Source organism: Lynx rufus, unplaced genomic scaffold, assembly GCF_022079265.1.
Source record: "Lynx rufus isolate CCGP_SWC_20201006 ecotype Redwood Valley unplaced genomic scaffold, mLynRuf1.p SCAF_5, whole genome shotgun sequence".
NCBI classification, from domain to species: domain Eukaryota; kingdom Metazoa; phylum Chordata; class Mammalia; order Carnivora; family Felidae; genus Lynx; species Lynx rufus.
In genome coordinates this window covers 150,657,924-150,682,990 of record NW_025814867.1, presented here as the reverse complement: position 1 = coordinate 150,682,990, position 25,067 = coordinate 150,657,924, and the positions used below count along the sequence as shown (strand labels likewise).

The following is a 25,067-nucleotide window of genomic DNA, read 5'->3' as shown; positions in this document are numbered from 1 at the left end:
CTTATAGTAAGCTTGATGTTTTCTTATATATGCTGATATTTATATGTATATTTTGTAAGATTTCAACTTAAAACCAAGGCCAGCACAAAATATGTCTGCTGTGCTGTTAACTTCCTAAATCGTTGTTACTTAACTGTACTTTTTTTTTTTAAGTTTATTTATATATTTTGAGAGCGAGAGGGAGAGCACACAAGCAGGGGAGGGGCAGAGAGAGAAGCAGATAAAATCCCAGGCAGGCTCTGCACTGTCAACTCAGAGCGTTATATGGGGCTTGAACTCGCAAACTGTGAGATCCTGACCTGAGCCGAAAACTAGAGTCAGATGCTTAACCGACTGAGCTACCCAGGCACCCCTTACTTGTATTATCTTTATAGGGTTAAGAGATGTATAGCATTTGAAGGAACACAGTTACTGTGCCATGTAGGGTAGAGGCTAAGCTACTATATCAGAGACCCAGAAATGCAGCTATGCAAATAAGCTAGAATTTTCTCTCTTTCTCGGGAGGTGGTTCTGCTCTGTAAGACCATCCAGGGACCTAGTTCCCTTGTGTTTTATTGCTCTGTTATCTGCCCTCTGCCAGCCTTGTTCCCTCTCTTGGTAGAGACTGGTTCATACTGCCCCAGCCACCTCTGTTAACCTCATGCACATCTAGCCCTCAGGATGGGGGAATAGAGAAGGTGGGAGCCAGCCCGCTTCCTCTTTAAAAACTGTGACTCAGAAGTTTCACGGGTCACTTCTGCTCCTGTCCCGTCAGCTGCAGGGCAGGCTGAGAACTGCAGTCCTAGCTGGACAGCCACGGGTTGAAGGGAAGAAAGACAGACTAGAAGATACTGGGAGATAATTAGCATTTCTCACAGTTACCATTTCATTTAATATATAGTCTAACAAAGATTTAATTAAGATCTTGCTTAATGGAGGGGTGCTTGGGTGGCTCAGTTGATTGGGCATCTGACTTCAGCTCAGGTCATGATCTCACAGTTCGTGGGTTTGAGCCCCGTGTCTGGCTCTGTGTGACAGCTCAGAGCCTGGAGCCTGCTTCAGATTCTGTGTCTCCCTCTCTGTCTGCCCCTCCCATGCTCATGCTCTCTCTCTTTCAAAAATAAACATTAAAAAAACCCAAAAATTAAAAAAAAAATCTTGCTTAATGGCAATACCTCACTTATTTCTTGATTTTCTGAGGTAGAAAGATGCCTGCCCACCAGGGAAGATAGCTACTATCCAGTTAATTCATTTATTTATGATTAGAGGCTTGGTTGGTAGGTCCTGCAACCAGAAGCTGGAGACATTTAGAGCTAATTTTTGGACCACCCTATTACACCGAATTCCATTTTATAAGTTGGTCCTTTGTAAGGAATTGATCTCGGGCCCCTGGCTGGCTCAGTCGGTAGAGCATGCAGCTCTTGATCTCAGGGTCATGAGTTCAAGCCCTGTGTTGGATATGGAGTCTACTTTAAAAAAAGGACTTGAGGGGAACCTGGGTGTCTCAGTTGGTTAACATCTGACTCTTGATTTCAGCTCAGGTCATGATCTCTCCGTCCTGAATTTGAGCACTTGAGTGCCTTGCTGGGGCTTGGGATTTTCTCTTTCCCTCTTTGTCCTTGCACCTCCCCCACGTGCGTGCACGCGTGCACTCTCTCTCTCTCTCTCTCTCTAATAAACTTAAAAAAAATAAAAAAGGAGTTGATCTTGTATCTCACTGTCCTCATTCAGGTTGATTGCTTAATGGGATTTCGCATGGGGGGCTGTTATCAATCTATTTTGCACTTAATTCTAAAGTCATTTGAGTTTAACAGGACCCTAAGATACTAAGTTGAAAATATAAATGTAAGAAAAGACTTTTGAACTTAATGAAAAGTTACATTCTTCCATATTCCTAGGATTATAGAACTCCTACAGATACTTAAAATATCTTTTTTTTTCTTTTTTATAAAAAAAAATTTTTTTTTTAACGTTTATTTATTTTTGAGACAGAGAGAGAGCATGAACGGGGGAGGGTCAGAGAGAGGGAGACACAGAATCTGAAACAGGCTCTGGGCTCTGAACTGTCAGCACAAACTCACAGACCGTGAGATCATACCTGAGCCGAAGTCGGCCGCTTAACCGACTGAGCCACCCAGGCGCCCCTTAAAATATCGTTTTGAATTTGGGATAGCTCAAATGGCTTTCGTTTGTGATCATTCTATAGACCCTAACAACAAGTAAGTGAATCTTGGGAATTCAGTTTTTCAAAAAACAGCATTCATATATTCATATTTTCACTTACTTAGTCATTCATTAACCTGTTTATTGACCATCTACTATGTTCCAATTATTTTGCTAGGTGCTGTAACAAATACCAGTGGAGCATGATAGATTCAGCTCAATTTTCAATATCTTCTGTACTGATATCAGCAGTCCTATTTAGTAAGAATTGATGACCCAAAAAACTTACATAATTCTTTGCTGCAGAAAATTCACTTATGTTCCTTGTACTCTTACCAAGGCATTCATTCACTCATCCAAGGTTTATCAAGTGCCTATTATATGCCGGCTTGTGTTCCAGAGCTGGAGTTATGTGTCATGTGGAGGTGACAGATGCATTCAGAGATGATGGTCCCTGTCATCTTAAGGAGCTCACAGTGTGGGAGGGAAGACAGCTAAGTAAAGGAACAATTAAAGTTTCAACACGATAAGTGCGGTGAGAAGGCATGGATAGGGATGGTGGGCAACCTGTCTACGTAGGGGTGAGGACAGGAAGGACCTTTCAGCAGAGGTCATGTCTGAGCTTTACAGGAAAAAACAGGAATTTGGTGCAGAGGAAGGAAGGGCTTCCCAGGCAGAACAGCAAGGGCACAAGCACACAGAAGTTTGCACCTGAGGCAACCGCACGTGGTCCAGTAAAATTGGAGTCTCTGGTGACATGAGTTGGGGGAGTGGTCCAAGATAAGGACAGAGGGGAAAGATGGGGCTGGACTGCTGTATGGGAAATTACCTGGGTGCAGCAGTAGCTTCTAGGAACATTGCCAAGGCAAGGGTGCCTGGCTGGCAGTCAGTGGAGCACACGACTCTCGATCTCAGGGTTGTGAGTTTGAGCCCCACATTGGGTGTGGAGATTACTTAAAAAATAAAATCTTAAACATTGCCGGGCAGGTTCTCTCAACAGTCACAGAGTCGAGAAGCTTGCAGATCAAGTTAAGATGCATAATTCACAGCTTATTAAATAATTTTGGAACATGCACAAGGAACACCTGGAGAGATTAGGGGTCAGTTAACACTTAGGATCAGGGGCCTGCAGTGTGGAAGGACTGTACACCTGAATCCTGGGCTGTGCAGTGTTCACACATCCTGCCTCTTTGCTGCACCAGCCTTCCTCACCAAGGGCGTAGGTACAGGAGCCAGAGATGAGGTTAAAACTGGGGGCCAGCAGATGGAGGGTGCATGGGGCCAGCCACACTTGTTCTCTTGGAGAGACTCAGGACGTGTATGTGCGTGGGGCCAGCCACACTTGTTCTCTTGGAGAGACTCAGGACGTGTATGTGCGTGGGGCCAGCCACACTTGTGCTCTTGGAGAGACTCAGGACGTGTATGTGCGTGGGGCCAGCCACACTTGTTCTCTTGGAGAGACTCAGGACGTGTATGTGCGTGGGGCCAGCCACACTTGTTCTCTTGGAGAGACTCAGGACGTGTATGTGCGTGGGGCCAGCCACACTTGTTCTCTTGGAGAGACTCAGGATGTGTATGTGCGTGGGGCCAGCCACACTTGTTCTCTTGGAGAGACTCAGGACGTGTATGTGCGTGGGGCCAGCCACACTTGTGCTCTTGGAGAGACTCAGGACGTGTATGTGCGTGGGGCCAGCCACACTTGTGCTCTTGGAGAGACTCAGGACGTGTATGTGCGTGGGGCCAGCCACACTTGTTCTCTTGGAGAGACTCAGGACGTGTATGTGCGTGGGGCCAGCCACACTTGTGCTCTTGGAGAGACTCAGGACGTGTATGTGCGTGGGGCCAGCCACACTTGTTCTCTTGGAGAGACTCAGGACGTGTATGTGCGTGGGGCCAGCCACACTTGTTCTCTTGGAGAGACTCAGGACGTGTATGTGCGTGGGGCCAGCCACACTTGTTCTCTTGGAGAGACTCAGGACGTGTATGTGCGTGGGGCAGCCACACTTGTTCTCTTGGAGAGACTCAGGACGTGTATGTGCGTGGGGCCAGCCACACTTGTGCTCTTGGAGAGACTCAGGACGTGTATGTGCGTGGGGCCAGCCACACTTGTGCTCTTGGAGAGACTCAGGACGTGTATGTGCGTGGGGCCAGCCACACTTGTTCTCTTGGAGAGACTCAGGACGTGTGTGCCTGGAAGTGCTGTGCTGTGCCACCTGTGCTTCTTGTCTGTTTTTAGAGACTATACATGGGGCCCTAATGGGTGACTGATTTAGGGATGATATACTGCCAATCTGGAGGTGGTGTAATTTGTGTGTTAAATTTTTTTTTAACGTTTATTTGTTTTTGAGAGAGAGCGTGAGCAGGGGAGGAGCGGAGAGAGAGGGAGACACAATCTGAAGCAGGCTTCAGGCTCCGAGCTGCCAGCGCAGAGCCCGACGTGGGGCTCGAACCCACGAACTGGGAGATCGTGACCTGAGCTGAAGTTGAACTCTTAACTGAGCCCCCCAGGGGCCCCTTAATATTTAAGATTTACTTGGTCCGTCCATGACTTTCTGCCTAGGGGTAATAAACACTCTCTGTTCTTTCCTTTTTATCTGGGTTCATTACAAATATTTTCCATTTGTTTCATCTATCTTTAGGGTGTCTGACAAGTTCCTAACTTGATGTACAAGTCCCATCCATGCTGTTGGTTTTTCTTGTTTTCTGTGTAGCAGAACTGAATATCCTTCAGTCGTACAAACACGCATGTGCACAGATCACGAGAAGTTTATGTGTGCTAGTTAGGAACTTGGACTTCACCCAATGGACAGTCGTTTTTGGTGGATGCTGGATCATTCGTGGAGATTGGGAATATGGCAGGGAGGGCTGGTGGAGGGACTGCTGAAAGCAATGCAATTTTGTGCGTTGTTTGGTCAGCTGTGCTGAAATAACACATGGCCCTAGCACCTCAATTGCTTCTAACAAATATTGGTTTCTTGCTCGTGTTACAATATAGGCTCAGCAGGTTCGCTGTATTAAGCTGTGACTCTGCTCTGGGCTCTGCTCCATGCATCCTTCTTGTGCAGGGACCCAGACTGAAGGAGCATGTCCGTCTGGGGACATGCCATGCGCGTGCAGATGGCAGGAGTACGAGCTGGCAGAAACTCGGTGTAGTAGATGGTTTGTATACCCAGGGTTATGTGGTGGAATGACCTTCTGGGACTTCCAAGGCCAGATCATAAGAAACTTTGCAGCGTCCGCCTGGGCTCTTGGAACTCAGCTCCCATGCTGCCAAGTGAGGAAGCTCCTGCTGGTGGGCAACCATCTTGGGGAACCATCTTGGATGGGGGTCGTCTGGGCCCAGTTGAGGCACCTTAGCCGCATGGAGCGGAGTTGTACTGTCCCTGCCAAGCCCTGCCCCTATTGAGATTGAGCAAAATGAACGATTAGCTTAAGCCACTAAATTTGGGGGTTGTTTGTTGCCCAGCGATGGGTAACTGGAACACCTGGAATATCTTTTAAATCTTCTGCTCTCAGCTTCCCAGGATCAGTGGGGTGGGCACGTAAAGTGGGCAGTGAGCACTTGGGGATGCTAATGCAGTATACCTTAGGGGGCCTCAGGTGTTTAGGGGACACATACGGAACCCAAGAAATAGAAAAAGGGTGTGTCAACAAGGGTATTTCTGTTATTTTCTGACTAACTCTCACCTACTCAGAAGATTAAGGTACCTGAACCCTCCTTTTCCTTGGGTGTCTGCTCAGTCCTGGTTTTCAAGTACCACTTGGTTTCATCCATCAGCTCATTACAGCTCCTGCTTGCTATGGAGTTGTGACGCCCCTTACACTGTCACTCGATTTTCCGGTACCCTTCTCCTAAAAGTGCCACAGGGCACGTTATCCTTGGAAGTAACAGAGTGTGAGAATGAAGTTTGTCGTGATCTTTTCCCTCTGTGTTTCCAAACCTGAAGTCTGCAGGGTTACCCTCACGTCAGAGGTGTAACCCCCTTCCTTCGCTCTCCCAGCGTCACACACTTCCCATCTCTGCGTGCCTCACGCTCCTTCATCCAGTTTGTCACTAGAAATTTTAAAAACCAGGTGCGCCTGGGTGCCTCAGTCGAGCGTCTGACTTCGGCTCCGGTCATGATCTCACAGTCGTGGGTTCAAGCCCCACGTCAGGCTCTGTGCTGATTGTTCAGAGCCAGGAGCCTGCTTTGGATTCTGTGTCGCCCCTCTCTTTCTGCCCCTCCCCTGCTGACACTCTCTCTCAAAACTAAAATAAACATTAAAAAAATTATAAAAACCTAACGTGTGATTAAGTTGATTTGGAAGAAAGGAATAAGAGCCAGGTACATTAGCAACATCAATTATCTGACTGGAGAACTGATTGTAACTTGTTGTAGTCTGGGTTCTTCAGAGAAGCAGACCCAACAGGGAGTGTGTGTGTGTGCACCACAGTAGGTGTGGCTGTTGAGTCAGGAGGTCATCTGAGGGCAGAATTCCTTCTTCCTTGGGGGACCTCAGTCTTTTTCTCAGAAGGTCTTCAACTGATTGGGCGAGGCTCACCCACATTATGGTGGATAAACTGCTTGACTCAAAGTCCACTGACTTAAAATGCTAATCACATCTAAAAAACACCTTCACGGTTACATCAGGATGGAAATTTGGCTACATGTCTGGGTACCATGGCCTAGCTGAGTTGACACATAAAATTAGTCATCACTTGGTTAACTATCAACTGGCTATTCCCACCTTTGCTGTAGAACTTCAGCCCACCGTGTGCTGCGGGCGGCCTTGGGAAGGACAGTTGGTTAGAGAGCCACCCCTGAGAATTGAAGCAAGTGCCTCTTGGCCCTGGGCCTTCCTCATGGACGTGCGCTGAATGGAGCAGGTGCACCACCGCTGCCTGCTGTCAGTCAGGGTGACGACAAGTCAGGAGCTTTGGTTATGCAAGGGATTTCTGCCAGGAAATCCCTTTGTGTAGGGCTGACCAGGGCTTCCTTAGCTTTAATCTTTGGGAGTAAGCCTTGGGTTTGACTTCCCCTTTCTTTCTCGGTCCCTTTGTTTCCACCTTGAAGGGCAAAGTGGAAGTGCCCTGTTTGCTCTCAGACAAACGGCCCTGGATGCATCAGTGACAGTGTGGCTTTGCTTTGATGGAGCACACAGCGCTGCTTGAGGAGTTTGCACGGTCTGTGGCTCGTGGACCACGTTTCTACAAAAAGGAAATGCACTTAGGTGAGGAAACAGCTGGCTGAGTTGAGAAACTTGATCAGGGACCTGTGTGTATTGTTCTCTGGCCGCTTCCTGTCCTTCCCCACGCTTCGTTTATCTCCCACTTCTCTCCTCCTGGGGGCGGGGGTGGGGGGAGAATTTAATTATTGGCTCCTTTTACACTAAATGCTTTCTTCAAGGCATAGTTCCCCAGCAGTGCCTGCTCCTGCAAGGTGCTAAATCTGCTTTTGAATGACTGAACTCTGGGCTGGGTCTCCACTGGCTGAGTGTTTTTCCTCATTCTTTGATTGCCAGCCGTAGCCCTGAGAACACCGGTGCTTTTAGCCTGATTCAGGACGTTGGTTATCCTGTTTCTTTTCACGTTTCCCATTCACCCTCATCTGCAAAGTCCTCTTGCCAAGGTGATAGTTTATCTTCTTATCCTCCAGAGCTGACATCCTTCCTCTATTCTCAAAGCTGGAAATCAGCTAAATATGTGTCTGAACTGTAAGCTTCTGAGCTCTGCTCTCATCTTGGATCAGAGAGGTCAGATTTGAAATGCAGAGTCCTACTGAAACGCTGGTCAGGTGAACCGTACTCTGGCTGCACATCTGGTGGGAGGTAGAGAAGTTGGTGATCAAGTGGAAGGAAGGCCACATGTAGAGCCAGAAGGAAATTCTGAGGATTCTTTTTCCAAATATTCTAGACCCATTAGTGGGTTTCCACCTTTTTTTTTTTTTAAACATTCATTCTTGAGAGACAGAGCATGAGCAGGGGAGGGGCAGAGACACCACACACACACACACACACACACACACACACACACACGCACACAATCTCAAGTAGGCTTCAGACTCTGAGCTGTCAGCACAGAGCCCGATGAGGGGCTTGCACTCACGGACCGTGAGATCATGACCTGAGCCCAAGTTGGACGCTTAACCAGCTGAGTCACCCAGGCGCCCCAGTGGGTCTCCACCTTTTGACTGTGAAGGACTTGCATTTGTTATTTTTCCTTCTAAGACAGTGATTCCCATCTTTTAAAATGACTTCCTGAATTAGAAACATTAGATTCAATTTGGAATCTAAGGAGAGAAATGAAATACTAAGGAATAGGATTTTGTGGGGTGGAGTTCACCCTTGGAGGGCTACAAACTCTTGTGATATCTAGAACTTTTTCACTCTCCACCCCCACTCCCCTCTATCACCCTCAAACCAGTTTTTTCCCATTTGGCGGGTATACGGTCCCCACTGAGAATACCTGTTTTGAGGACTCCATGTTTAGAATAATATGACTGCCTCTCTGTGGACCAGGTACTTTGCGTATTACTCCCGTTGATCTCTCCCAGTAACCTTCTGAGGTAGGTAGTCTTACCACTTCTGCCTTACAGACAGGAAACCCAAGCATGGGTTTGAGTGACTTGCTTGGGTCATTTGGGTCATATAGCTATTAGCCAGGGGAGCCAGGACTCAGTTTCGGAAGTTGGGCTCTGGAGTCCTCCCACTATCTAGACTGCCCTGGAACAGTGTGGAAATAAGTCAACTGCCTTGATTCTTTTCTTTTTTCTTTTTATTATTATTTTTTTTATTTAAAAAAATTTTTTTTAACGTTTATTTATTTTTGAGACAGAGAGAGACAGAGCATGAACAGGGGAAGGGCAGAGAGAGAGGGAGACACAGAACTGGAAGCAGGCTCTAGGCTCTGAGCCATCAGCCCAGAGCCCGACGCGGGGCTTGAACTCACGGACCGTGAGATCGTGACCCGGGCTGAAGTCGGACACTTAATCGACTGAGCCACCCAGGCGCCCCTCTTTTTTCTTTTTAAAATGGAGATACAGTTCATATACCATAAACCTCATCCTTTTAGAGTATACAGTTATAATTCATTAGCTGTGCGGTCATCACTGCTACCTAATGCCATTTTCATTGTGCCCCAAAGAAACTACGTATCTACCAGCAGCTGCTCTCCACTCCCCCATCCCTGGCCTGGCCACCCCTAATCTACTTTCTAACTGTTTAGATTTGTCTGTTTTGGATAGTTCATACACATGGAATAGTGTAATATGTGACCTTTAGTTATCGGCTTCCTTCACTTAGCATCATGTATTTAAGGTGCAGCCATGTTGTGACAAGTAGGTGTGTTGTGATGTAGTTGTGACATGTGACATTCATCTACATGTGACATTCATTCTTTATCATGGCTGAATAATACTCCACTGTATGGATATATGCACTTTGCTTATCCCTCCCTCTGCTGATGGACCTTTGGGTTGTTTCCACTCTTTGGTTATTGTGATTAATGCTGCTGTGAACACCTGTATACAACTTTTGTGTGTGGATGTACATTTTCAGTTCCTTTAGGTACATACTTAGGAGTGGAATTGCTTGGTCGTTTGGTAGTTCTATGTTTAACTTTTTGAAGAACTGTCAGGCCTTTTTTTTAATGTTTATTTTTTTATTAAAAAAATTTTTTTAATGATTATTCTTGAGAGAGAGAGAGAGAGACAGAGTGTGAGTGGGGGAGAGGCAGAGAGAGAGAGAGGGAGACACAGAAACTGAAGCAGGCTCCGGGATCTGAGCTGTCAGCACAGAGCCCGATGCGGGGCTTGAACTCAGCGAACCGCAAGATCATGACCTGAGCTGAAGTCGGAAGCTTAACCGACTGAGCCACCCAGGCGCCCCTAATGTTTGTTTATTTTTGAGAGGGGGAGAGGGAGACAGAGAGAGAGAGAGAGAGAGAGAGAGAGTGTGTGTGAGCAAAAGAGGGAGGGAGGGGGCAGAGAGAGAGAGGGAGACACAGAATCTAAAGTAGGCTCCAGGCTCTGAACTGTCAGCACAGAGCCCTGTGTGGGACTCGAACTCCTGAGCTGTGAGATCATGACCTGAGCCGAAGTTGGATGCCTAACTGACTGAGCCACCCAGGTGCCCCAAGCCTTTTCCAAAGAGGATGAGCCATTTTATATTTCTGTCAGCAATGCAGTGGGCTTCTGATTGCTCAACATCCTCCATAATACTTGTTAGTAGCCATCTTTTTGATTATATCCATCCCAGTAGAGGTGAAGCATCGCACTGCGGTTTTGATTTGTGTTTCCCTTGATGAGTAATTAGGGATGTTGTGCATCTTTTCAAGTGCTTATTGCCACTTGTATCTTTTCTTTGGAGACATGTCTGTTCAGACCCTTTGTTTTCTAGTTCTTTATGTTGAAGATGCTAGTCTTTTATCACATATGTGATTTGCAAACATCTTCCATTTTGTGGATTGTCTTTCTATTTCCTTGAAGCTGTTCTCTGAAGCATAAAGATTTTGACGAAGTCCAGTTTATCTGGTTTTTCTTTTGTTGCTTGTACTTTTGGTGTCCTATCTGAGAAACCATTGCCTGATCCAAGGTCATGACGATTTACGCCTGTTTTCTTCTAAGAATTTTGTAGTTGTAGCTCTTACATTGAGGATTTGATCCAGTTTGAGTTGATTTTTGTACCTGGTGTAAATAGCGTTAGGTAGGGGTCCATTTTCATTCTTTTGCATATAGATACCCAGTTGTACTGGCACTGTCTTTGAAAACTTTGTGGTTTCTCCGCTGCCTTTCTGGGCAACCTTGTCCAAAATCAGTTGTCTGTAGATAGGTGTGTTCATTTCTGTGCTCTCAGTTCTGTTCCATTGATCTGTATGTCAGACCTATGATGCCAATTGGACCTTGACTTTTGAACCCCACGTTTCCTGGATGAGCAGGTAACGTCACGGTTTGACTTGTGGCAATTCCCCTTACTTCTAGGGTTGGGATTTGCCCCAGCCTTGGGCCTGACAATACTTCATTATCTAGTTGTTTCTTCAGTGCTGTTAGGATGATGTTCTATTGATGTTACCCAGTGTGTTTTCACTGTTTTCAGCAAGAGTCACTTCTAAAAACCTAACCTATCAATATAAACAAATGGAATTCAAAATCATTTAGGAAATTTGGGGCAGTGTATCGCTGAGACAATTTATTTTGGGAAGCAGAGAGATGATTCATGGCATCTTAACAAAAGACCACTCTGTTGCTTTTAAAACCAGCTTCATTAATAGCTAATAATAGTGGCTTTCACTAATTGAACACTTTTTCTGTCCCAGGCTTTCTGCTGGGGGCATTACATATATTCTTTAATCTCATTAACACAACAAACCTAAAAGATGACTGGAATGAGGAAGCTGGGACTCACGGGGTTCTGAGATTTGCCTGAGGACACACAGCCGAGATAAGCCCAGTCTGACCCAGACCCAGGTTCTTGACTCCAGAGCCAGGCTCCTGTCCCTTGGGGCTCCTCTTCTTGTCCTAGTTTCACATTCTTCTTTTACAAAAACTGGAGCACATCAAAGGACGGAGTTTTGAACCGGGACAGGCGGGAGCTCTCTGGAGTTTTCCAGTTTTAGGAATCGCTGGGAAACCCCTTTAGAACTTCTGATTCCTGGGCTGCAGCTGCAGAGTCCGGCACGCCAGACGGAGCCCGGAGCCCAGACGGGAGGTGTTCACAGGCCCCTGGGGAGTTCCGGTACAGTTGGTCTTGGACCACACTTAGAGCAAAGCTGGTCTACAGGTTACATTATAAATCACTGGATATTGTGGACCTGTTGCTTTCTCCTATTTCCTGTTATTGAAGGCAAATTGATGTGTTTCCATGTCTGGAGAATGGCCCTTTCCCCTTTCATCTCCTTGAAAAGTGGTTGGGACCTCAATTGCTTTTATTTATTTATTTATTTATTTTTTAACGTTTATTTATTTTTGAGACAGAGAGAGACAGAGCATGAACAGGGGAGGGTCAGAGAGAGAGGGAGACACAGAATCTGAAACAGGCTCCAGGACAGAGCCCGACGCGGGGCTCGAACTCACGGACCGCAAGATCATGACCTGAGCCAAAGTCGGACGCTCAACCGACTGAGCCACCCAGGCACCCCCTCAATTGTTTTTAAAAGAGAGGATTGTATTTAGTACTTTGGAAGCCTTGTTGTCCGGTGGAAACAAGAATGTTCGAGCCCGAGCCACTTTGATGTTAATAAAATGCGATATCCAGTAACTCATTATGTTTGACTGTAATTTAGTGGTGGGAGTGGAAGGGAAAAGTAAAGTATCAGGTTATTTTAGAGAAGAACAATCTCACCCTCTCTTTGTCTTCCTTCTCCTTCATCCGTGTATTCTCAGATTGTGAAGTGGTCCGACTGTTGTTTGCCATTAGCTTGCAGACCTGGGGATCCTTACCAATTAATCGCTGAAGCAAGTGTGGACAACTTCAGCAAGCTGGGGGTGGCGTTCATGGAAGATAGACTCCAGATGGCTGATGGACTGGTACCCCAAAAGATCGTTTGTAAGTGACTTTAGAAATGTTTCCATCAGGGGTGCCTGGCTAGCTCAGTTTTAAGAGCATGATACTCTTGGTCTGTGTGTCATGAGTTCAAGCCTCAGGTTGGGCATAGAGATTACTTAAATAAACAAAAACTTAAAAAAAAATGTTTCCATAATAGCCATTGGTTATTAGCTTAAGGACTGTTGAGCACTCTTGTTCGGTGTGGCTTAAGGTCGATGCTTATCTTTAATGCATTAAATGGGTTGGATATAATTATAATAGAATGAGGTTCATACACATGTCAGGTTTTTTGGAGGTGTCTTTAATTTTTTAAAATTGATTTTACTTAATTGTTTTTTAAATGTTTGTTTATTTTGAGAGAGAAAGCATGTGAGCGAGCATGGAAGCTAGCACACCAGGGAGGGGCAGAGAGAGTGGGAGAGAGAGAATCCCAAGCAGGTTCCGTACTGTCTGTGCAGAGCCCGACGCAGGGCTTGATCCCATGAACCTCAAGATCATGACCCAAGCCGAAATTGAGAGTCACGCTCAACTGACTGAGCCACCCGCCACCCCCATTCTAAATTTTTAAACCAGGATTTCCCATAATTGCACTGTCCATGAGATGCTGTGCAAATGTAGAAGCCATATAATATTTGTTTCACACAATCTAAAAAATATAACTAGTTTCTAGACTGTAGTTCGACTGAATGGAAAGCATAGCCAGTGTTACTATAAAAATATAAATTTAGGAGTTTTTGACTTAAAAAATATATATATTACAATATATTACAATATATATGTTACAATATATATTACAATATTACAAAGTCTTTTTTTTAGGAAACATGCAAAATGTTTTTCCTTAATTAGGCTTAAAAATTGGGTTTCTATGTCCATGAAAGCCTTCATTTGTATCCTGAGCAAATGTGTATTACTAGCTCCGGAAATCTGTGTAAATTACTTAATTTTCCCATTTGGCATGTGCACGCGCCTGATACCATGTCAGATGTGTAACAAGTGCTCAATAAATGCTTAAAAATTCTTTTTAATATGTCTATTAATGTTTATTAATTTCTGAGAGAGAGCGAGAAGGAGGGGGAGGGGCAGAGACAGAGGGAGACACAGAATCCAAAGCGTGTTTCAGGCTCTGAGCTGTCGATACAGAGCCCCATGCGGGACTTGAACCCATGAGCTGTGAGATCATGGCCTGAGCTGAAGTTAGATGTTTAACTGACTGAGTCACCCAAGCACCGTTTTTTTTTTTGTTTTGTTTTGTTTTTTTATGTTTAGTTTTGAGAGAGACAGCATGAAGTGCCGGGAGAGGGGAGGACAGAGGATCCGAAGTGGGCTCTTAGCTGACAGCAGCAAGCCCGACGCGGGCTTGAACTTACGAACTGCAGAGATCATGACCTGAGCTGAAGTAACCGATTGAGCCACCCAGGAGCCCCATCAATAAATGTTTTTTTTTTTTTTAATTTTTTTTTAATGTTTGTTTATTTTTGACACAAGGACAGAGCGTGAGCAGGGGAGGGGCAGAGAGAGAGGGAGACACAGAATCAGAAGCAGGCTCCAGGCTCTGAGCTGTCAGGACAGAGCCCGACGTGGGGCTCAAACCCACGAACCTTGAGATCATGACCTGAGCCGAAGTTGGACGCTCAACCGACTGAGCCACCCGGGTGCCCCAAGAAATGTTTTTTGAATCAGAGATTGTAAACTTCTCTTTCAGTCCTGAGATAAGATACTGCAAAGACTCTTCTCCCCCATGGATCCTATGAAGTGTCCCAAGAGCACCTGCTGCCTGGGGTGTGCTTGGACCCACTAGACATAGACCTATTTTTGTTTCTCAGTTTCATTCTCTTACAGGAGATGGATGCCCAAGAAATTGAATCTGTAAGGAAGTAGGCCTGATGACCTCTCTGATTCACATGGGACAGGTGTTGTGGAAACGCGGGGTTTCACTGGGAGGGGGTCATCAGGTGCCGCCCCCCCGCCCCCCCAGCAGCAGGAGCAGTGACTTGGATCCAGAGGATGCCACAGAGTTGTGGTGGGGACATAGGTGGGACTGGCAGGGGGCTGCCCTGAAGCGAGAGTCACAGAGTGCGGAGAGCACCGTGCGGTCTTGAACTGAGCTCTGTGACAAACCAGAAGCGTTGATGGGCCGTCTGTTCTGTTTGTATTTTAGCAGTGCACTTGCAGGACTCCACTCTGAAGGCACTTAAGGATCAGGCCTCAAACAAGCAAGCCCAGATCCTACAGCAGAATCCTGAACCTTCCGTTGAGAGTAAGCCTGAGCCAGACGTTATGGAGCACGTTGGTGGAGATGACCTCAAGGTCCTTGGTGCACAACCCACAGAAGGGAAAGATGGTACCTCTGGCCGCGAGCCTGCTGGGGAGGGTGACGTAGGAGTGGGCTCCATCGAGCACTGTCACCTTCATCTGTCTAGTTGCCATGAGTGTTTGGAGCTTGAGAATAGCACCATTGAATCTGTCAAGTTTGCGTCTGCGGAGAAAATTCCAGATCTCCCGTATGATCACAATGGCACTTTGGAGGATTTTGCTGATGACATCTGCCTGGAGAGAGAAGGGAGGAAAGTCAACATCACGGGGAGGGCACCCAATATCCTCTTCTACACGGGTTCTGCTTCCCAGGAATCCCTGGGCAGGTTCCAGGAGGTCCGGTCCGTTCTGGCTGACTGTGTGGACACCGAGAGCTATACACTGTACCCCCTGTCAAGGGAAAGTGCTCTCAGAGACCCGTGGTCGGACAACTGTCTGTTGTTGGTCATTGCCACCAGGGAGGCGATTCCTGAAGACCTTTCCCAGAAATTCATGGCCTACCTTTCTCAGGGGGGGAAAGTGTTGGGCCTGTGTTCGCCCTTCACGCTTGCTGGCTTTCAGGTGACGAGCAAGAGTGTGCTGCGGGAGACAGTCCAGAACTTGGTTTTCTCCAAGGCTGACCAGACCCACGTGAAGCTCAGTGTCCTGAGCAGTGGCTATGTTTATGAGGAGGGCCCTGGGGGACAGCTCAGCCTGGGCAAGCTCCAGGGTCACCTGGAGAATGAGGACAAGGACAGGCTGATAGTGCAAGTGCCTTTTGGACCACGTGGAGGAGAAGCTGTTCTTTGCCAGGTATGGAGGCTGGCATCCATGTGATGACCTTTGGGGATCTCTGACTGAGAGCATGCTCTCTTTTTTTTTTTTTTTTTTTGAGAGCATGCTCTCTAAGGTCGCACACTGAAAGGCTCAGGAGTCTGTGTTCGTGGGTTGCTTTTTGATCCTTGCCTGGGAGTTTTTGCTGACGGGGAGTAGGTTTAGATGAGGGCTTTCCTGTATTTGAATATCCCATTTCACCAAAATATTCGTGATGGAAGGACATAGCAGCAGGTGTCATGGCCAATTAGACTCCTGGTTAACGGAGGATTAGTCAGAAAATTCGTTCCTGTTTTGATCTGTACTGGTATTACTCTTTCCAAAATATATTAGTTTACTCTTTTGTCTCAAAGCACAATATAATCGAACCTTTAGTTAATGTAGGGAGTTGAGTGCCTTGAGCTGGTGATTTTAAGTGTTAGTAACCATCACATTACAACATTATAGGTGATGCCAGGGACTACATGAATGAATGAATGAATGCTCACCAACTTCTGGGGTAGTGAGTGTTGAAAACACTTCAAATCCTCAATTCTTTTATGATTCTGTCACTCTTTAAGTGCTGAGAAAAGTTGCAAAGAGAATATTGAAGCGATTTAGTTTTGTGGCAAATTAATACAACCTACCCTCAAATAATACGGCTTTAAACTGTGTGGGTCCACTTGTGTGGATATTTTTGGTTAAATACAGTACAGTACTATAAATGTATTTTCTGTTTCTTATGATTTTCTCTCTCTTTCTGTCTCTCTCTTTTTTTTTTTTTGTGAGAGAGAGGGAGAGAGAGAGCTCACGTGAGTGTAAGCGAGTGGGGAAGGGGCAGAGAGAGAGAGAATCTTGAGCAGACTCTAAGCCCAGTGCAGAGCCCGATGTGGGGCTCAATCCCATGACTCTGACCTGAGATCATGAGCTAAGCCAAAATCAAGAGTCAGACGCTCAACTGACTGAGCCACCCAGATGCCCCATGTTCCTTATGACTTTCTTAATAGTTTCCTTTTCTCTAGCTTACTTTATTGTAAGAATAGAGTATATAATACATATAATATACAAAATACATGTTGCTTGACTATTTTATTGGTAAGGCTTCTGGTCAACACTAGGCTATAGGTTAACTTTTTGGAGAGTAAAAAGTTACATGAGCATTTTCAGCTGCGTGGTAAGATTGGCACGCGAGCCCCCTCATTGGTGAAGGTTCAGCTGTATGTAGGTAAGGAGACAGCGGGCAGGAAGGACTTGCTGTTTCCCTTCCCAAACCTTCCCTTTGGCTCATCTGCTGGTTTTTTTTTTTTCCCCACCTTCTTTTTCCTTTTAGTTTTTTGTTTGTTTAAGCAGATGGAAGCAGGAGAGACTATTTCAAAATCCCTGATCATTTCTGCAAACTTTTTAATGCTTCAGGGCAGAAGTTTTTGATAGAGTTAGATGAACACTTGTTCTTAAGGATTTTTTTTTTCTTTTTTTGAATGTTTACTTACTTTTGAGAGAGAGAGACAGAGACAGAGTATGAGTGGGGAAGGAGCAGAGAGAGAGGGAGACACAGAATCTGAAACAGGCTCCAGGCTCTGAGCTGTCAGCACAGAGCCTGATGTGGGGCTCAAACTCACAAACTGCGAGATCATGACCTGAGCTGAAGTGGGATGCTTACCCAACTGAGCCACCCAGGTGCCCCTTTGAGGATTTGTTACCTTAAATGAGAAAACTGAGTGATTGTAGGTATTTTTCCCAGAATAGTTCCCAGGATGAGTATAACAGATTTTGTTTTATTACAGGGATGTTTTTATTGAATTAGATAATCATTTTCTTTTTTTGTTGTTTATTTTCATTTCATATGTCGTCCTAGGAGCTAAGTCTTTTGAGGTTTTCTGACCAAATATTCTTCATGGAGGTATAAATTTGTCTCTTTACTATTCCAAAGCCCACTCATTTGTTCTTAAGCTAATGCTCGAGCAAAGATGCCTGCAGTGAAGAAATCTGGACATCAGGGTAGGTGAATGTGTGCAAGCCAAGCAGGTTTCACGGAGGCTGCAAAGCACATGAATTAGTTTGGAGGCCTAATAAATGTTCCTCTTATCTTTTTCTCTGCAAAGATGGTAACTATAGCAACTGTGCATTCTCAGAAAATCCACTTAAAAACCTGACTTCCTAGAGCCGTATTTCAGTTTTGAATAGCGACTTTTACCACCCCTGTGCACAGACTTGTACTAGAAAATTGATTCGGCACCGTTGTGATGCATTTCTGGGAGTTACATGGCAACTCTGTTGGCTGCACCATTTAAATTGACCCCGTTACTGTCATAAAATTTGAAACTGCACGCATCGCTCTAGAAAAAAAGGCAATACGATGCGGCTTCAAAAATCAGATTCAGAGGATTAGAATGTCATTTTTGATTTTAAATGACTTCCAGTCTCTGTGTGACAGGCTCACCGCTTTCTCCTTGGGCCTGTGTCACTACGGTACCTCGCCACCGAGATCAGCCAATAAATGTTACCACAGACTGGCCAGTTTCCTCTTTCCTTGGTCAATTTCACAGTCTTCATCTCTAATAAATGGAGTAATGATGTAACCCAGTAAGAGGGTGCAAAGCCGCACAGTAGGTGGTGGTCTCATGGCCTAGGAGCTGCGTGGGGATGCCTTTACCCTTCATCGTAATAATAAATGGAGTAATGATGTAACCCAGTAAGAGGGCTCGTAATAAAGAAAAAGGAAATTTTCGTGTGCTTGCTATAATGATCAGGTTTGCAGGGGAAATTTAAGGCTGTGGGTTCATGCTGACATTTGATTATCAAATGGACCAGGACCTTGGCATGGAGTTGCTCAAGTAAATGTCTCTCAAATGGATTTAAAAATATTTTATTTCCTTCTGTGGCTTAGCACATGGCAGCAGTGGTATGGCGTTTACAGTGGGGTTTCTCAACCATGGCACTGTTGACATTGGGGCTGATCCTACCTCGTTGTGGAGTCAGTCATTCGTGCATTATAGGGTGTTAGCAGTGTTTCCCAACAGATTCCTGTAGCAGCCCCCACCCCCAACCCCGCCCCGGTCCTCAATTTGTGACTGGAGATGCTTTAGTTCTGGCTTTTGGTCTGGTCAGAAAGCCTTAATTTTAGAAGAAGCCAAGTTATAAAAATGGACCCATCAGTATGGTAACAGTATTCCAGCCAGAGGATGTAACATTTGTCAGATGCCATAGAGAACCAGGAGTGCAAATCCAGAAGCACATGCTTTTCTGTCCTGGGAACTGAGGCACAGAGCCCCAAATCTGTCATAGAAGCGCTGACTCTTGAAGTCCACAAAAGCACTCCTTGCACAATGTCTGTGTCACCTCCTGGAACCCTGGAGGCCTGCCCGTGGGGTGAGCCCTCCTTGTCTTCCTCAGCGAGTTTAGCACACCTCACGTGTGTGCTTGGATCTTGTGTGTATCACTCAGGCTGGGGTGTGCCTGTGCCATTCGTCACTCTCACGCCTTTCTCCTGGGCCCGCTTTGCTCATTTTATTTCTGCACCTGTAAGGGGTAAGCTCCAGGAGAGCCGCGTGCTCACATGAGTTGAACGTGACCCACAGCTCTGCTCATTGCCCCAGCACTGGCTTTGTCCACTGGAGAGGAGAGGCCACATTTAAGGAGAGAACCCAGGGGAGAAGGAGACTCGGCAGGCTTTGGATACTTTGAAGGATTTTACTTTTCTCCCTCCTCTTCTCTCCAGGGCTCTTTGGAGGACAGACTCACCCCTGCTTCAGTGGCCAGCTCACCCGCTGTAGTGGCAGGACAGTCTCTACAAACCTTTTCAGATTGACATTGACTTTGAACAGTTGGACCATTTTGGACAGTATTTTTGACTTGGTGAAGGCTTGGGTGGGAATTGAGGGATTTTATATCGTCTGAAGGCTGGCACTTTGCTTTTTATTTTCATAATGCTCCTATAATATCAGGTCAGGAGCTCTGCGTACAACAGAAACCCACAGCGGACCCCTGTCAAAAGCAAAATAAAGCAAACATGCTTAGGTTGCTCAATGTTGTGGCACCCTCCAAGGCTCTAAGGGCCACTTAAAATCTGATCTCAAGAGGGCCAGAAGTTCGAGTCTGTTCCTTTATACCAAGGCACACGCCACTGCTAGGAAAGTTCTAGGTGAAGGGAGCTAGAAGATCTAGCAAGTTCCTTCAGACCATGTTGATAGGTGGGACTGGTTTGATTTTAAGTGGACAACAAAGCCTGAACGAGACAGATGAAGTCCTGAATCTTAAATTCAATCAGAGGGTGGTGGGTTGGGCCTTTCTGGGGTCCCTCAAACCCCACTCCTATGTGAAGGCCTGCAGACACTCTTACAATGGTGAATAAGGCTATATTCCTCCCTGGTATTGTTCCCCAGTGGTTGTGACTAACAGGTAGAGTGAGAGTTTCAACATGACCATCACGCCTCCCTGAGTTCAGTAGGGACTTCACTTGGGTTCTCAGCCTGATGGGATTTCTTTGTTTTTTTCTTTTTAATGTTTGTTTATTTTTTGAGAGAGAGAGAGAGAGAGAGAGCTCGCACGCACATGCCAGGGGGAGGGGCAGAAAGAAAGGGAGACAGAGAATCCAAAGCAGTCTCAACACTGTCAGCACAGAGCCAGATCCGGGGCTTGAACCCACGAACCATGAAATCACCACCCGAGCCGAAGTTGGAAGCTCCACCGACTGAACCACCCAGGCGCCCCAGAACTATTGTATTTCTAAGCATTTCGGTCGAATGATCAAGTTAAGCGACTTGCCCAGGATCCACTGCCTGGTTAGTGATAAATGTCTGGACCTGGACAGAGTCTGATCACTATCCAGGCTCGTTTCCGGCATCGCTTTTCTGCCTGACAGCCACCGTGTCAGTTGGCTCCTTTGCATCTTTTTATTGCTTGTCATTACTCTCCAAATGTTCAAGTTCAACATTTACATGCTATTGATAATTAGGATTCCTGTTTTAAGTTTTCAGAAGAGCCGGAGAGGATATTGTTTCTATTGAGGTCGGTAAGCGCCCCGATTTACCAAGTGGTATCTTTTTCCCTCAGGCGCACTTAGAACTACCTCCCAGCTCTTCAGTGGTGCAAGCCCAGGAAGATTTTGATCTGCTCAAATCAAGCAATACGAGAAGATACGAAGTCCTTAGGGAGATCCTGACAACGCTCGGCCTGAACTGTGACCTAAAACGAGCTCCTGCCTTAACGCCTCTGTACTTACTGCCTGCTGCTGAGGTGAGTGTGTGCGCTCAGCCCAGAAGGGGGCGCCTTGGATGCCTTTCTTCCAGACGGTGACCCTTTTCCTCAGGGGTTCCGTTGCAGTGGGTTTATGGTGTTGATTTCTGTTTTTATTTTGACTTCAGATTTGGGAGCTGCCTTAAAGATATCCAAGTATAGCTGATATTTTTGGTGTTTGTAAGGGAGGGAGGGAGAGAAGGGAGTTTAGAAGGTATTAAATCTTAAAGGTCACATCCTATCCATTTTATGGTTTAAAAAAAAGGGTTACTCTTTTATGTGTCAAGAGTGTATTTGGAAACCACATTTTATTCATTTGGGACTAAAAACCTCTGTTTTGGTTTGGGCCTTTCTCAGTGAATATTTGGATGGGAAAACCCCAAGTTTTGTTTCATTTGTGCTGACGTCTGCCATCTTGTGGCGGAAGGGCTCTGGATTTCAGTTTAGATCTCGTTGTGTCTAAAAGGAAAATGCCCATGGAGCTGGGAATGTATTCAGGAATTTTCCCGGTCTTGTGTCTGCACTTGATGCCTGTGGTTGTTACCTGGTTTGGGCAGGTTGCCAGGTTCCCTAGGGGTGTCTCCTGCTAACCCCTTCGCTTTGTTTTGTCAAGTTGTCAATTTCTTGTTAATTGTGGCAAATGATTTTGCGGGTCTTTTTCTCAGCTCCCCTAAATGGGGAAATTTGTGAGTTTAGTGATGTAACCGTGCAGTTTTTTTTTTTTTTTAATTTTTTTTCAACGTTTTTTTATTTATTTTTTTTGGGACAGAGAGAGACAGAGCATGAACGGGGGAGGGGCAGAGAGAGAGGGAGACACAGAATCGGAAACAGGCTCCAGGCTCTGAGCCATCAGCCCAGAGCCCGACGCGGGGCTCGAACTCACGGACCGTGAGATCGTGACCTGGCTGAAGTCGGACGCCCAACCGACTGCGCCACCCAGGCGCCCCGTAACCGTGCAGTTTTAGCAAATATCTGATAGTCCAGGTGACTCTAAACACCAAACTTACCTGCTTTCCCTTGTCCCCCATCTCTCTGTCCCCCCCCACCCCCCGCTGCTGTGTGTGTGTGTGCGTGCGCGCATGCACATGCTCTCTCTCTCTCTCTCTCTCAAAAACAAACATTAAAAAAAATAAAAAAAGAGGAGGAACTCCCTTTTAGGTTATACTCTGTCCCTTGCCAAACTTAGTTTTCAGAGGAGAACAGAGCTGTAGGCTATCTGGGTGGGATTTGCTCACTTGTAGAAGACGGGTATAAACTCTGAGGGTTCTAGTATTAAGATACCTTATAGGATTGGGGCGCCTGGGTGGCACAGTCAATTGACTGGCTGACTTTGGTTCAGGTTGTGATCTCGTGGTTCATGGCTTTGAGCACCGCTTCGGGCTCTGTTGACAGCTCAGAGCCTGGAGCCTGCTTCAGATTCCGTGTCTCCCTCCCTCTCTGCCCCTCCCCCACTTGCGTGTGTGCTCACTCTTTTTCTCTCAAAAATCAATAAACATAAAAAAAATTTAAAGAGATAGCTTATAGAATTGTATGAGGTCTATAAAAAAAAATTCCTACAAGAAATATGTGAGGGGTGCCTGGGTAGCTCCATCGGTTAAGTGTCCGACTCTTGGTTTCAGTTCAGGTCGTGGTCTCACAGGCATGGGATTGAGCCCTGTTTTGGGCTCCATGCTGATAGCACCGAGCCTGCAGCCTGCTTCAGATTCTCTGTCTCCCTCTCTCTCTCTGCCCTTCCTCCGCTTGTGCTCACTCTCTCTCAAAAATAAATAAATAAACTTAAAAAAAAGTCCAGTGATTAGTAGTATTATTATTAGATTGTTGAGGATTTTGATAAATTACATGTGTATAATGTGCCCAAAAGTGCCTGATGCCCAGTCTAAAAATAGACTATAGATAATAATTTTAAATTTTAAAAATGAATAATATTGCAATGGATGATTTTTTTTTCATTTAAGAGACATTCTTTTATTGCATTTTCATTATGGCTTTCAGCCAGTTTGCACTCTTTTTATTTTATTTTATTTATTTTTTTATTAAAAAAATTTTTTTTTAACGTTTATTTATTTTTGAGACAGAGAGAGACAGAGCATGAATGGGGGGAGGGTCAGAGAGAGAGGGAGACACAGAATCGGAAGCAGGCTCCAGGCTCCGAGCTGTCAGCACAGAGCCCAACGCGGGGCTTGAACTCGTGAACCACGAGATCATGACCTGAGCTGAAGTCGGACGCTTAACCGACTGAGCCACCCAGGCACCCCAGTTTGCACTCTTTTTAATGGGTGCTCTTAGGAATTAATGATATGACTTTGGTTTTGTGCCTTCAACTTGGGAATTCAAAACTCCACGTCATTTGTCTCTGTGTGTTCAGTTAATAGAAGGAAAAGCATCAGCTCTGTCTTGTGACTTTTATCAAAATAAAGTGGGTCCTCAGAGCTTCAGCTCCTTTAGATGACCCACGTGTGGTCCCTCCTGCTTTGGGGGAATGGGGCAGAGCCTCGTGGATAAGGGTTACTGGTCCCAGGGGAGATGTGACTGTCACTCTCCTAAATCTTCTCTGTCCCCCTTTTCCTGATTGTGGAGGGCTGAGACTGGAAATGTGAGGAAGTGCCTGCTTATTCTGAGATCATGGAGCCTGAGAGACCAGGCCTGCCCGTGGCAGTGGTCTTTGACCTTTCTCAGGAATTCTGACTGCACTGGCCTCGGGACTCGCCCCTCTGGACTCTTTGACTCTCGCCCCTCTGGACTCCTCAGTGAAGAGGAAAACGTGTTCCCAAGGTTTGGGTTCTAGGCATTTCCTGTGTCTTTAGGATGGGTATAGCCCAAAATACCTAAGCAGAGGCTTTGTGTTGCATGTCTGCTTATATTAACATACCCAGTAGATGCTTTGTATTTTTGTCCTTTTGGTTCTTTAAACCGCCTGCGGGTGTGGGGGAGACATTTTCCCCCTACCGATTGGTAACCCTCATTCACAAATCTTGGGAATGAATGAAATGTTTGAACAAAATGAAAACATGTACTTGTTCTACATACAGATTCACAAATACCCTATACAGGCACCAAACCGACCAAGTTCCTTATTACATAGTAACTTTGGGGAAGAGCAATTTTCAGAAATGTTCTCTTCTCATTTTGGGTCATCCAGTTGGTCTGCTAATCCTGTGCATTACATTTTCTCCCGATTGCCTTTCTCTGAGTTCCTTTTTACTTTGGGAGCCCAAGGAGCTGAGGGAGTGGGCATATGAGTGTTGTGTATATCCACATTTCTTAGTTTTATTACTCTTCTAGAAGACTTTGAATCTGCTGCTAAAAGAAATACAAGAATTCAGGATGTTAGAGTATGTTTTCCTGGGATACAAAATCTTTAAGGGATTATCATGCAAATGAATATGAAAGCAGAAGGATATTCACCGACTTTGATGGTCTTTCTGGAGGCAGGTGCTCATTTCCTCTGGCCATCCTCTTAATGTCTAGGTGGAGACATTTAGGAACATCTGGTCATTGTGCCGGTGATGGCTCAGCACTTTTAGCTTTTACAGATAGTTGGGAATGACAGATTGGGAACAGAGCTGGGTCGTACTTTCTATTTGATTTTCTTTCCCACAGCCTTCTTACTAGATCTCATTGATCCCCATGTAATGAAGGTGCGTGAGAGGATGTTGGTATCCTGGCATCTGTAATACACGGCCCATCCTTAGATTCATCACCTGCCTTGCAGATTCGATGCCTGTGCTGGCCTCTGCTTCCTGCTCCCTGTAAAATACTCTGCGCTGTTGAGAATCAACCACCTCTCACCGCACGGTGTCGCTGCTGAGCTAGGCTGCCTGGTGGACAGACTCCCTGGAATCTGTTCAGAGATTTTTTTTTTTTTTCTCTGCATCAGCTTCACATACTGTAGTAGTTTTCCATTATATTGGTGGCACTTTCTTTTGGATGTGTAGGAATTATTTCAGTGCCACAGTTAATAATATCCATCTTCCATTAAACATTTGCTGGGTGCTAGGTCCTATTACAGGATGGAATATGAAAGAAGAAAATAAACACACTAGTTATCTGAATAGTTTTAC

The 25,067-nt window shown here is 45.7% G+C and overlaps 1 protein-coding gene across 4 annotated transcripts in view; it reads left to right on the top strand.

Moving 5' to 3' along the window:
- Positions 1-25,067, top strand: part of HLCS (holocarboxylase synthetase) — a 219,496-nt gene that overhangs the window by 5,635 nt on the left and 188,794 nt on the right. For 3 of the 4 annotated variants that reach the window (XM_047098836.1, XM_047098833.1, XM_047098834.1), the window contains 3 exons: positions 12,501-12,663; positions 14,825-15,771; positions 20,824-21,006. In XM_047098836.1, the coding sequence (XP_046954792.1) occupies positions 12,501-12,663; positions 14,825-15,771; positions 20,824-21,006 (1,293 nt within the window). The remainder of the gene's footprint in view (positions 1-12,500; positions 12,664-14,824; positions 15,772-20,823; positions 21,007-25,067) is intronic. The other variant, XM_047098835.1, reaches the window with a different exon arrangement.